The sequence below is a fragment of the Poecilia reticulata genome, linkage group LG7, assembly GCF_000633615.1.
Source record: "Poecilia reticulata strain Guanapo linkage group LG7, Guppy_female_1.0+MT, whole genome shotgun sequence".
NCBI lineage: Eukaryota > Metazoa > Chordata > Actinopteri > Cyprinodontiformes > Poeciliidae > Poecilia > Poecilia reticulata.
Genome location: NC_024337.1, coordinates 12,797,589 through 12,811,160, shown reverse-complemented (window position 1 = coordinate 12,811,160; position 13,572 = coordinate 12,797,589). Strand labels below are relative to the sequence as shown.

Below are 13,572 nucleotides of genomic sequence, written 5' to 3'. Positions count from 1 at the left end.
TGCATAACACACTAATGTTCATAATCACGTGCAACAGTATTAAACCCTCTCATTGTACTTGTTCTCAGAGGAAAGAAATACACACTGATTAGAACTCCTGGCAAAGATGAGTAGAAAAAAAATATTTTATTGTAGTAGAATAATCTCACCTCGATTTGGAAGGAACAGTTCATGGGAAAGTTATAAGGGTGGTCGATCATTTTTAAATACTTTCTCTCCCTCTTTTTTTAAATTCGATTTATTCAAATATGTGACACTAAAACAAATTTTGTTTTTTGGGATTTTCCTTCATAAAAAGTTACCAGAATAGAAAACAGTCGTATATAATCACATTCAAAAATCTTACAATGAATTTAGTGCATCAAAGGAGATATAAAGTAGATAAATGTCAACTAATTTTGGTTTAAAAAAATGGTCTGAATTCAGCTGCCGATAATAAAATTATTAAATACACAAATGAAACAAACTGCTGTGGCTCAACAGAATATCAGTTTTACAAGCTGTTGAACACCTGGTGATGAACCTGGTTTCAGTTTCTGGCCTCACTTACTGTAGGCTAAGTAAAAAGTAAAACAGCATCACTGAATCTCTCCCATTGGTCAACTAATGGACACATTGTGTGTTTGCACAATTTTATTGTAAAGTGAGAAAACATAACAGTTGCACAAACTCCACATCTTTATTTCTGACTGGGTCACCTTCCTTCTCCATGGGTGTCTGTCATCCACCTGCAAGGGTCTGGGAGATCTGGTGGTCTTCAATCACATGGATGGATGGATGAATGGATGGATGGGAAAGGATGAAATTAACAGATGAGGATGGAAATATGGGACGAAATACCTAAAAGCTGCATAAGAAGCGCAAGCTGCAGGAGCTGTGATGCTGAATTCACAATGGTGAGCGTTGGAGTCACCAATAGATGGGATAAAACGGCAGCAGGACCATATGACCATTGTGTGCTTTAGCAAAACACTGCAAACACTAAACCTTACCACGTCATTTTTACTGCAGATATCTTAGCACACTTGAAATAAGAAACTAACTTACCAGTAGTTTTTCAGGAAGATGTGAGAGCTTAGTTTAAGTCAACAATCCCTTAATATTGATGAAAATGTTCTAAATTATGCAAGAGGACATTTTCCCCATGTTACAAGTGAGATAATCTGCCAATGAAACGCGTATTTTTATCAATATTAAGGAATTATTTATGTAAAACAAGCTTCTGCATGGTGCTGAAAAATGACTTGTAGTTAGTTCTGTCTCATTTCAAGTGCACCAAAAATATTTCCATTAAAATACTTGGTAATATTTTGTGATTTTACTGTGAAAATACTTTGTCTATGACAGCAGTTGGTGTGAAAGCAGAACCATAATCGGTGGGAATCTGATTATTTTCTCCGTAAGATGTTCGTGAATTGGTACAGGCATGTGTGAACAGCTTACACTGGCGTGACCAGGTATGTGGGCAAGCAGGCAGACCAACAAGCAAACAAGACTAAAAGACCTGCTGGAATTTCCTACCTGGCTGGCCGTGTCGTCAAGGGAGGTATGGAAAGGAGGATCAGGAGGAGGAGAGGAAGCAGCAGGAAGGACAGCCTCCTGCAGCAGGCGCAGAAAGAGGAAATACATGCTACAGCAGGAAAATATAGCTGATAAGTGCAGCTCTGTATCCTGATTGGGGTCATGTTAGCCAGGAAATCAAGTCTGATAAAGGCCACAACCAAGAATTTGTTTTTAAAAGTAGCTTTTCTTATTTCTAGACTTTGACATTTACACATATACACTTCCATCTGGAATAAAACAGATACTAATATGCATTAGAGAGGCTTTTTAAAAATGATTGGGATTGGAGCTCTGACTAAAACAACAAAGCTCAGTGCCCATTGTTGGACCACTGCTGGATTCTGTCAGCAGCTCCCCTCAACTAGAGGTACTGAAGTTGATTTGTGGAGCCAATTTAAATGAGAGCAGCTGTTAAATTTTATAATCCTCAAAGCAAAGTGTAAAGTTAATGAAGCAGGAAAACAGCCTTGGCCCCAACTTCTATCTGATAAACCAAAAGTGAATTGAAATACATTACAAGTCGGTTTACAGTCCTGTGAAAACGCCAAGTAAACCATGCTAACATTAGCCTAGCACTTCAGCAAACTGCTGAGTGTGAAAACGTCAATGGAAGCAGACTTTATTACAGACCAGGTTTTTGTGTCAATTCATACATCCATTACAAACAAACAAATCTATGCTGGTTTTAGACAATGCAATGCTAGGTCACTGTAGGCTAACCTAGCTAACACCATGATGGAGCAGAAACAGGAAAGAGAGCAGAGTCCTAAATGGTGAGTAAATAAAGTAGTTTCCACTTAAAGATACGAGTGTTTTATACTTTTAATTACTTTACTATTACCATTATTTACTGTTACTTTAAATACATTCCATTTTAATGTAAGAGATGAGGAATTAGTAATGGTCTAATCATAAATTACATCATTATTGGCAACAAAAAAAGAAATCCCATGCATATTTATGTAAACCAAACTTTTAAAGATGTATGAGGCATGTTCCAGTTTTCCCAACAATTTTTGATATAACATTTTTATCCTCACATGTTATATTTTTAATAATTGACCAAAAATTAAGTCAGTTTAAGTGACTTAATTTGTTTCTTAAGTGGGGCTAATTCAAATTACGTAGCTAAAAACAATCGCTAAAATAATGAGCTTATAACATTGTTTATGTTCTTGATTTGTGACCCCTGCAATCAGACACACGTCTTATTTGAAAATTAATGTTAAACATTAGGTTTAATGTTAAACATTAATGTTTAACATTAAACCTAATGTTTAACATTAAACCTAATGTTTAATGTTTAACATTAAACCTAATGTTTAATGTTTAACATTAAACCTAATGTTTAATGTTTAACATTAAACATTAGGTTTAATGTTTAACCTAATGTTAAACATTAAAGTCATTGATAGGACAGTGTGCGTGCGTGCGTGTGTGTAACAAACCCCAAGTTCACCAGACAGTGCTACCATGAACCCAAAATGAGGAGAAAATTGTAAACATTAAGGAAAGAGGCCAACCCAGAATCAAACGGTACTACCACCAGATAAACACTCTGCAGGCTGAATTTCTGCAGCACCAAGTTGTGTTTTAATCAACAGGTAAAAAAAATAAATATAAATAAGTTTTGTGAATTTTAATCACTGTTCTGATGAGAACAGAGTTGATGAACCTCACCCTAGAATGCTTTGGCAACAAAGTTCTTACCCACTGGCCTTACCAGAAACAGATTGGACACAGAAACGTCCTCAGTCATAATCAGAAAATCATCGTCCTACAGACAGGCAGCCGAAGAAAAGGGACATTTTCTGAAAGCTCATGTTGTGTCATGCACTTCATAGGTAGATCAAAATCCCTTTAAGTCTTGCTCGACTGCTCATTTTCTGTCAATCTCATCTCTATTTTTGTTCTTTGTTCCAACACAGGAAACGTCAAGAACATCCACTGGTCTGGATAAATAGGAGGATAGAAAACAAGACCGACTGTACTTCCTGTTAGCCTTCCTTTAACCTCCATCTATTCACTCATCTGTCCCCAATTTAAAAATTAGGCCACTTGTTAAATTTGAGAAATGTTTTCCCCAGAGTGTCTGACATCACACATACAGGAATCAAAACCTGACCTTAAATAAGCTATAAAAAAAATAATAATTCAGCCTGTGCCGGGTGGAGCTGGCTAAGCTCTGATAAGCAGCTGGAAACAACAGCAGTTGCTCCAAAGAAGCCACAGAGAATATGTCTAAACAGAGAGGTACATGTGCTGCGCCCGTCCTAAAACCTCCCTTCAAAAACACACCAATGGTGGAGAAACAGAAAAACAGGAAGCATGCAGGGACAGAAATCTGCTTTTATTTTTTTAAAAGGTGAAAGACATGCAGACAGGAGCGAGACAGTGACAGATTACAGGCAACATGCAGTTCAGAGGGCAGAAAAGAGAAAGTTAGGCAAGAGAGAATACAAACGCTACATGTGTCAGGACAGTTGGATATTAGCATCACACGACAGGTAGTCCAATCATTTTCACAGTAACATTTGAGGCTTAAAGCATACTTTTTATTGGTAGCTTTACATGTTTACTATGCTGGTGTCAAACCTAGGAAGAGGAATTACTTTCCTTTCATAATTTGGCTCCAAGTTTTTGGGGTACTTGGCAGTTCTGGGCTGAGAATTACATGCCAATAATACTTTACATTTGCCCATTTAAAAAAAGTTCAGTTATTTCAGCAAGTGCTGTTAGAAAGTTTAAGGAATTGTTCATGCTCAAATGAGAACTTCATATTCAATTTGTTTTCATTTCAGTTTTGACACCAATAGGCTTCCATACTTATCGAATGGCAACTTGTCATAACATCCTCTAGATACTAGATCATTTGTTCTCCTGAATGGAAATCAGTGATTAGATTTTGATACAACAACAAAACATTTACCAGCTGTATAAGACAGATAAGAGGAAACACAGACATGGACAATACACAACCTCTCTGTTTAGAGATATTCAAAATATTACCACATGACTTTGCCAGTTTAATTTCCATGACTCGTTATTTAATGGCCAGTGATATTTCTTTGAATGTAAAATTCTCAACAAGTCTGCGACAAACGCTCAAGAATCTCTTTAAATCTTTGTTAATGACCAGTTGGTGTGGCGTTCACCAACTCTAAATGTCACTGCTGCAGTAACAGTGCATCAACAGAACACAGTTTCTCCAACATTAAATCAGATGACCCATATGATGTCTCAGTGTGGCCCTCTGAAGCGCTAACTCAGCAGTGAGGCGGTTACCTTCTTCCCGAAGCTCTGCTCCGCCTCCCAGAGCTGAGCTTGCTGCTCGCCCTCGGCAACCGTCGCTACATCCTGTTTCTTATTGATCCTGTTCCTCCAGTCTTTCTCGCCGCTCTTCTTTAACAAGGCGACTCTGAGGGGCCGGCGCAGAGGCACAGGGTGAAAGAACGAGAGGCACTGTTAATCTGAATTAACGCCCCACACACACACACTATGTACTGCAGTATGATAGTTGGGGTAAAAAGATAGACTTTTATTTAAAATATGCCACTTTAGCTCACTGCAGCCTGGTAAGCTTTGAAAGCAGCTCTTGGCTCATTTTTAAACCGATTATTCATTAGAGACAAAGACAGTTTCTACTCATTTCAATCAGTTAAATTTAGGACATTTAGGATTATTATATTAATTATGTTTACAATTTGAAAACAACCTACTAATCCAAAACGTTTAATTCAACTTTAACATTGGAAACTGAACTACTGACTTTAGCATAGTGACTCCTGTACTATTACTAGTTGTGTCATTTGGTGAAAAATTCTAGCAAAGTTAATTGCACTATTTGCAATTAAATTAGCACTTAATCAAAAACCATATAACAAAAACATAATTTTCAATTCAAAACTGACTTTATTCTGCTAAATTATTAAACAGACGTGAGCTTAAATATATTTACCGTTTTTAATCTACTTTTCAAGGTGACATGTTCATTGCATGTTATATTCTGTATGTTAACTTCTTGTGTAAGTACCATGAAACCATGGTGATGTCTTCTAAGGTCATCATACTGTAAGGACAATATACTGACCAATGCCTAGCACATCGCAAACAAACCTAAATATCTTCACCAGGAGGACACTGCATAATTAACTTGTGTAAAAAAAAAAAAAAGTGAATGACAGAAGTTGCATTATTATGGACTTAATTGAAATAGGAGGAGTTTTAACTTGGAGTACAGAGAAGGCAGCATGCCCCTCACAACAAGCGCTCTGTTCCAGACAGAGAGGACACATCCTGTTCTGTCCCCAGACGTCCAAATCAATGCCAACAACAGGAAGTGAGCAGACCTGACTCTGTCATCACTAACTGACTGCTTTGGAAGTGTGGGTGAGCCAAGCAGGTCCTGAAGTGGTCAGAGTGGGTGGAATGTGTAACAGGCAGAAAACACACAGATGTTAACATGTTGTTCTGTTATGTCACCAATCAATTTAGAGCTTGACGGTTTATCTTTGCCCATCCTCTAACCAGCAGGCCGAGCCTCAATGTGATGCAACTAGACTTGCATAAACATGCGCTGCTCCTGTGTTCAAGTTAATAATTGTATGGACAGCAAAAACATATTCTTAATATGAGAAACTAACAAAAAGTAACATTTTGGTCCACAACAATTGACAGAATAAAAGGCGTTTCTCCACTCTGACCTCCGTGCTGCTCTTACCTCTCTCTGATGGACATGTGTCGGCTAATCGTTACATCGGTCATCTCTTCCTCCTGATCAAGCTGGACCGGGCCGACAGACTGGCCCCCTGCTGGGCCCTGAGTCTCGGCTATGGCCGATCCGAATGAGTCTCTGGATGTTACTGCGGTGGAGTCTGGGAGCTCTGTGACAGCAGACGCACAAGGGCACACACAGAGGAAGCAGGATCAATAATTTGAAAGCACAGCAATGTTAAAAATCACACCATGAAAACGGGCAACATAAAAAGAAGCAGCGTTTGAAGGAGCAGAGACACCGCTCACTGGATTCCATGTCTCTGCCACAGCTGTAATCAAACGTCCCACGCTGTAGAAACCCTGAGATTTTCTTCTCTAAGTACAACCTGAGCAGCTCTAACAGACAGGCTGCTTCACTATCTTCTGTTTTTGTAACCTGACTGGCTGCATCAAGCCACACTATTTTAGATCTTATTTACATTTTATATAAATCTGGGATTCCATGCTCTAAGATTCAGGTCACAAACGCTGTAGTACCTTAACTCCACCAGAAGGTTTCCTCCTTCTCAGTTACTTTGAAGTTTAAGGGAAACAGAGTCGAGCCTATTGCATCGTAGTTGTGGTTCCCAACACTGAAAAAATATCCAGTCAAACTTATTATACACCACAAATGTTCAAAAATCTCCATTTTGTTTTGTGGAGTAACAAACATTCATGTGGTGTTTAAATGTGACCTGAAGGTGCCAACTGTAGAAAATGTTCATTTAGGAGAACGTCCATGTTTATGTAAAACAGTACCTTAAAAATAACTGCACAAAAGAAAGCTACATCAGAATGATGAATAGAGCTGGTTATGAACATTTTAACATGCCATTTCAATTACAACAGAAAGAATTGTGTTGAATATAAGCATTTTCTGTAGATGTTTAAAAAAATGAATGAAAAACATTCTCAAACTACATTTTGAGGTTTCTGAACTTACATAAATAAAAACTGAACAAGTAGGATGATTACTTCCCACATTAAAACAAACAAGCCACAAAACCAATTTTGGTAACAAGTTTGATAGTCCTATGTTGTGTCTTTTTGTGTAAATACAGTTACATTTTACTGTTAAAATTTGATTGGCTCTCAACCATTAAGTCAGAATGTCTGGTCTTATGGTCAATGGTCTTATGTTCACTTAAAAATAATTTTTTGCTGTCTTAGAGAACATAAAACTAATACAAAAAAAAAAGAAAGACAACCAAGCTAACACCAACTCAGAATGGTGTTTAAAACCCCAGTCTCACCAGGATACCAGTGTCCTCATGGAGGAGTTGACTTATATATAAGCATTTTGAGGGTGGAAGTTAAGGGGTTAAACAACCTAGAACAGCCTGTTGGAATCATAATTTGACTGATATTTTAATGATTTGCTGGAAAACTGCTAACTTCTTACAAATGTTGCAAACTTACTTTCTTAAAAAAATAACAGCATCTTCATCCATTCAACAGGTATATCTTCCCCCTACATTCACAACCTTACTGCAGCCAAGTTTAAGTTTCATGAACTGTTTCAAATAAGTGTAATTCCAAGGACAATTCTTAGCAAAACCTTTTGTTTGTCCTCTGTAAAAAGTAACTAGTTTAGAAAATTTCTTGCAAAACGTAACAGTTCAGGTAGGGGATCCATCCTATAGTTTTCTTAGTCCAACTTTAAAAAAGTCAGAGGGCAAGTCACAGTAAGTATGAGGAGAAACTAAAGTGCGAGTTGTTCTTACCTCCACTGATGGCTCTGATCCTGTGGCTGTCTGCGCGTCGTCCTTCCTCTCTTGGATGCCGCCTCTGCTCTTCTCTGTCCTGGGACTTGTGAATCTCTGAGTTGTCCCCGCCTCTGGGACGCCAGCACTGCTCCTCCTCCTCCTCTTGTTCTTCTTCCTCCCACCATCTCTCCCTCCCAGTGTGCGGCTGGGGCAGAGCCACCTGCCTGACCGCCGTCTCAGGAGAGGGCAGCCTCCTCTTCCCCACCTTCAGGTCCGTCATGTCGTTCCCCCGGTCAGTGAGTCGCTCCATGTCCATGCGGAGGTCCGAGGCGTCCGGCAACCTCGCGGTTGGGTTGGGCTCGACACGGACGGCGGCGCTCGCTATGTGGATGTCTCCGGCATGGTCAGAGGAGACGGTGGCTCCGGGTCTGGGTGCGGAGGAGGACGAAGTGGCTCGGTACAGAGCTGCTGCGCCGTTCTGAAGCTGTCAAAGCAGGTGGAGTGGAAAGAGATGAAAGAAAGCACACCAAGACGTGGGTCAGTTTTGCTAAAATAGCTGAAAAGCGAGCTTGAGCAAAGTGCACACTCAGGCGGCTGAGGAGAATCGCGCTGACTAATCACAGCCGGACTGACTCACTGCACTTCCTGAGCTGAGCATCAAAGGGCAGCCTGTCCTGCACATCACGAGCCATCTCCCTCCACACAATGCATTTAGCTTCAGCGCAACACCACACTTCACTAATGCATTCAAAAATCATACTACAAACCCAACAGCCAGTAAGAGACAAAGGCAAACATCCATAGAGACCAACAGAAGTCTGGTTTTTTTTTCTCTCTTTCTGCAAGTTTAGACTCTGATGTCAAGGGTGTTGACTTGTGTCCTCTCCTCTACTCCCATTTCCTTTAAACCTTTTCTCCATCTTTCTCCCTTACATTAGAAATGTATGGGACATTTCCAATGTCCATTACTTTACATGTACAGTTGAAACCAGATATTTACATACACTGAAAAAAAAATATTTTTCTCACTTCAGTTAAATTGGACCAAACTGTAATTTTATTCAACTTCACTAGAATTACCAAAAATAATTTCCATTTTGGAGAGGACATTTTTCTCAACTTTCCTTGAATTCAAAAGTTAAAATACATTTGGTCGGTATCAGTTAACTGTCTTAAACCATCACTGGGGTCAAACCTTTTGGGTTTCCTTATACAAACTTCTGATAGTTTAGCTATCAGAAGTTAACTGGAGGAACACATGAAACACTTTGTTGTTTAACAACTTTCCTGGCATTTAGCAAATAGAAATAATTTTGATAATTCTAATTAAGCTAGAGCAAGAAAACTTTGATTTGACTTCTGACAGTGAGAAAAAAATTGTTGAATATTTGTGACTCGGATGTATGTAAATATTTAGTTTCAACCGTATATATAAACCTTTATTAGAAATTTCTTTGGATTTATTTAAAATGCAACACAAAAAATAAAGAAGAAAGGTTGGGGAAAATATTTAAAACGAAAGGAGATGGGAGTAGAGGAGAGAACACAAGTTAAAACTCTAGAAGTCTGCTTCAAAACCTGAAGAAAGAGAAAACAGAACCAAGAAACCATAACTCTGAGAAATCCGTATATTTTTTCTAATTCATTTCCTTTTTCTCCCTGAATTTGCTTCTCGATCCTCTCTCCCCCACAAAGGTTCCTTTTAACTCCCTTCCCAGTGATGAGCTACATTTGGCAGGAACATCCATGCAGATAACCAGCAATGCTTTACCGTATTACAGGCAATGATGAGCACAGAGTGGGTATTTTATCAGAAGCGGGTCAATGCGGCGCACATTCCCGATGCAATCACAGCAACGCGGACGGGCGAAACGGTGCAACGCAGGTCATTTCTGACTAGAGAACGTGTCGTCCTCTGATGCAATCACAGCGACTGTTCAGGGGAATCTTACTTGGAGTTGTTCAACTGGACTGTCACACAGCTCCTGTTCATCGTCTATGATGTCTGAATCTGAGAGCTCCTATAGCAGAAACAGCCACATGCTACAACACCGCTTTTAAAACTCAATATTGATAAAAAGTAATGCACAAACAGGGTTTTTTTGGCATCTTTTTGCCATCTCTTGCCAATTGTACAACAATTGACCAATTTGTAATCTACTTCTTTTGAGAAAAATCTGCATCTTACTCCACATTTATTATTTATTTGACCTTTGTTTATGAGGCTGTTCCACCGAGATCAAACTTCAAAGATCTCATTGACAAGAGAATTGTTATGATAACACAAGAAAACAATTGGAAAAATGTAATTAAATTCTCAATCCTAGTAATTAAATTGAATAAGCCAATAAAACATTGCCTAAAAATAAGAGGAGTTTCCCAAGATTTGTCTTAAAGGAAATTTGAATTGTCCAAAAAGTGATCAAAGTACCTTGTATTATTTTTCCAGAAAGTAGGTAAAAAAAAGTATTTTGAATGAATTCATTTTTCTGCATTTGAGCAGAGTCAAATACAGATTTGACTCTGCTCAAATGTGTAATAGCAGTGCCAGAGCTAAAAATGGATTTGAAAGTCAGCAGATCACTAATTTAAAAGTTGACTGTTCTTAGCATCAAGTCTCTTGAGAATACACCAAGATTAAGCAGTTTTACAATGTTAACCATGCTAAGAGCTAACATAAGATGCTAACTGGTTTAAAATGTCAATTCTGTAAATCATTGTTTTGAAATAGTAAAACCTTGTTTTACAGCAACTGCTCTCACACACTCAGAGCAACACGTCCAAAATTTATATCTCCTAGGCTGCTTCTGCACCTCATAAAACTTTGGCTCAGTTAGCGGCTGCATATCAGCCACCAGAAGTGGCCTGCAGCCCTACGCTCTTTCATATGTAATGCAATTTCAAAATCTTCTGTAAATCCTAAAGTAGTTAGAAATCCTCACTTTTGAAGGTACTTTGAAAATCTCACCCAAAGTTTAAAGAGCAGACAAAGCAAAGGAAATGTCTGAAACCTTCATCCTTTCCATAATTGCACAAATTAATGCTAAAAGTTTTTTAGATTTGCCTCTTTTAAAACCTCTTGGCAATTATAAATAATGTCTTCCAATAACGCATGAATACATATTTTTAAATTTTGTGTCAACTTTAAACATTTTTCAACTCAAATGATACACCTACATTTTGGTGTATAAAATCAAACAGAGTGACTAGAGAGACCTCCCCACCTGCTCCATATCTCCCATGGTGATGGGCTGCGTCTGGTAGCGAGCGTTGGCTCGGCGCTGGCGGCTGTCTCCTCGGGTTCGGGTGACTCTGCTCACCGGCTGAGCGAGTCGGTTGAACAGCGCCATCTTCTCCGCCAGGCTGAGGGTGCAGACGTCCGGTTCCTCGGGGTGTTGACCCGCCGTCTCGACTCTTCCTTCCATCCCAGATCCCTGCTTTGAGCCTCGGGCCTCCTGAGAGGCATGCGCTTGGTGCCGGGCTGTGGAGCTCTGCTGTAGGGATGCCTGCAGGCTGAGGGGAGGACAATGTGAAGATGAGCAGGTAAGCAGCATGTTGCATTGTTACAGGTCTGTTCAAACGCAAATCAAGTTTACATGTTTGTTGCACAAGCACAGTGAGTTTTATACGCCAGACAAAGTATAATTTATAATGTAATCATGCAATTTCCCCTCATAACACAGGAGGGCATCAAAGCTTAAATATGGAGGGCAACCTGATGTGGTGAGCCAGTCACAGTCAGAGACATTTAAGGATGACTCAGTCTCTCATGCTCGTGCACACACACGCACACACACACGTTTGTGTACCTGTAAGAGGGGAGGGCATTGCTGCCAACTAGGGTGTAGCTATCAGCACACACTAGAGAAGACGGGTCAGTCTGAGAGGGGGCACTAGGTCAGGGGCAGCACACACACACGCACAGAGGTGGTAGAGAAAATACAAAGATGACAAGTATTTAAAAATGATATAACTACGGTGACTTCCAAGTGTAAAAAAGTTCAACATTCTACATTTTTTTCACATTATAAAACACAAATTTTTAATATATTTCTTTGGAATTTCATGGGAAAGCCAACACAGATTAGAACATAGTTAAAGTTAAATTAAAGGTATTATGTGCATCTAACTCTCTTGCTGGTAATTATTTCTTTTTTAATTAAAAACAAAAAAAAAATTTGGCCCATCTGTATTTTCAGCTATAATTTGGACACGACTGATTAAGGTTAAAACATAATCATGTGTTGCAATGGTCTAGTCAAAGTCCAGATCCAAGTTGTTTAGAGAATCTGGGAAGAACCAAGAATTAGTTTTCATAGATCTTCTCTTTCAAATCTGACTAAACTTTGGATATTTTGCAGATATTTTAGTGTCTAGATGTGGAAAGCTTGTAGAGACGCAACTTAAAAGCTGAACACCGAGGTATTTTCCTTTCACTTCACGTTTAGGAACGACTGTTGGCCTATCACATAAAATGTCAATAAATCATAATAGCTTGTGCTTATAAAGGGGAAAAGTTTCGATGGGTGTGAATACTAAATGTCATCTGAAAATAATGAAAGCCAAAGGAAAATAAAATCTTGAACATGGATGTTAATTAGCTTGAATGACAAACTGTTACAGTAAGTTGGTTTCAGTTGAACTCAAACATGATTTATGAATGGCATAGAGCCAGCCTGCAGTCTGAGAGCATGGCAGTTTGTCCTCAGACTGATGTTGATGGACTCTGGTTCCAGCTTTTGATCGGCTGGATTTAGTTTAACGAGATTCGTTCTGTGTGAGGCATTTCAGCATCAGACTCAGAACTCACGTAGCAGCTATGACTACTTCCTCTGTGGTGACCGGCTGAGTCCTCGATCGATCCTGTGTCCGCCTCAGTCTTCTGTCCACTGCTGCATTCCTGGAGCGCGGTTTGGGAATTCCTCCATCAATGCTCTTCTCCAGTTCCTGGAAAAGAAAAAACCCAGGAGATCATCATAAATAAATGCAATAAGCTGTGTAGGATCATCTCAAATGTTGAAGACAATGTTGAGGAGGGAAGAAATCTATTCTATTATATCAGCAAGATTAGAAGTCAGAGTAAGAATTTATTATTTAATTAGCTAGCACATTGACCCATAACAACCACCAACTTTAATGTGTTTTATTTGGATTTTATGAGACAGATAAACACAAAGTAGAATCTATAATGTGAAGTGGCAGAAAACTCAGTTTTCATTTATTTTACTTAAACATATGACTAATATGGGGCCCAAATAAGTTATATTTAGCCTGGAGACACACTGTTCCAATAGTAATATTTGTATTATCCCAATATTGAAAAAAAATTTGAGATCGGGTATTGGTGACAATGTGCCAGATCCATAAAAGTGGATCTATTCAGCCTCATTCTACGCTCTGAGCAACATTATGCTTTATTATTATGTTTGGAATTTTCTGTATCGTATTGGTATAGACTGATACCAAAACTCATATCTGCATAGGAAGTAAAAAAATAAAAAAAGGAGATTGGTGCATCTTTAGTTTAAACCAAGGAAAGGTTCTAAAA

At 38.9% G+C, this 13,572-nt stretch overlaps 1 protein-coding gene across 12 annotated transcripts in view; it reads right to left on the bottom strand.

The window, feature by feature from the left end:
• Positions 1-13,572, bottom strand: part of svila (supervillin a) — a 46,694-nt gene that overhangs the window by 14,431 nt on the left and 18,691 nt on the right. For 6 of the 12 annotated variants that reach the window (XM_008414675.2, XM_008414674.2, XM_008414680.2 and 3 more), the window contains 9 exons: positions 12,835-12,971; positions 11,834-11,917; positions 11,249-11,537; positions 9,977-10,045; positions 8,043-8,508; positions 6,284-6,446; positions 4,849-4,981; positions 1,522-1,599; positions 699-755 (listed from right to left, as the gene is read on the bottom strand). In XM_008414675.2, the coding sequence (XP_008412897.1) occupies positions 699-755; positions 1,522-1,599; positions 4,849-4,981; positions 6,284-6,446; positions 8,043-8,508; positions 9,977-10,045; positions 11,249-11,537; positions 11,834-11,917; positions 12,835-12,971 (1,476 nt within the window). The remainder of the gene's footprint in view (positions 1-698; positions 756-1,521; positions 1,600-4,848; positions 4,982-6,283; positions 6,447-8,042; positions 8,509-9,976; positions 10,046-11,248; positions 11,538-11,833; positions 11,918-12,834; positions 12,972-13,572) is intronic. The other 6 variants (XM_008414679.2, XM_017305857.1, XM_008414686.2 and 3 more) reach the window with 4 other exon arrangements.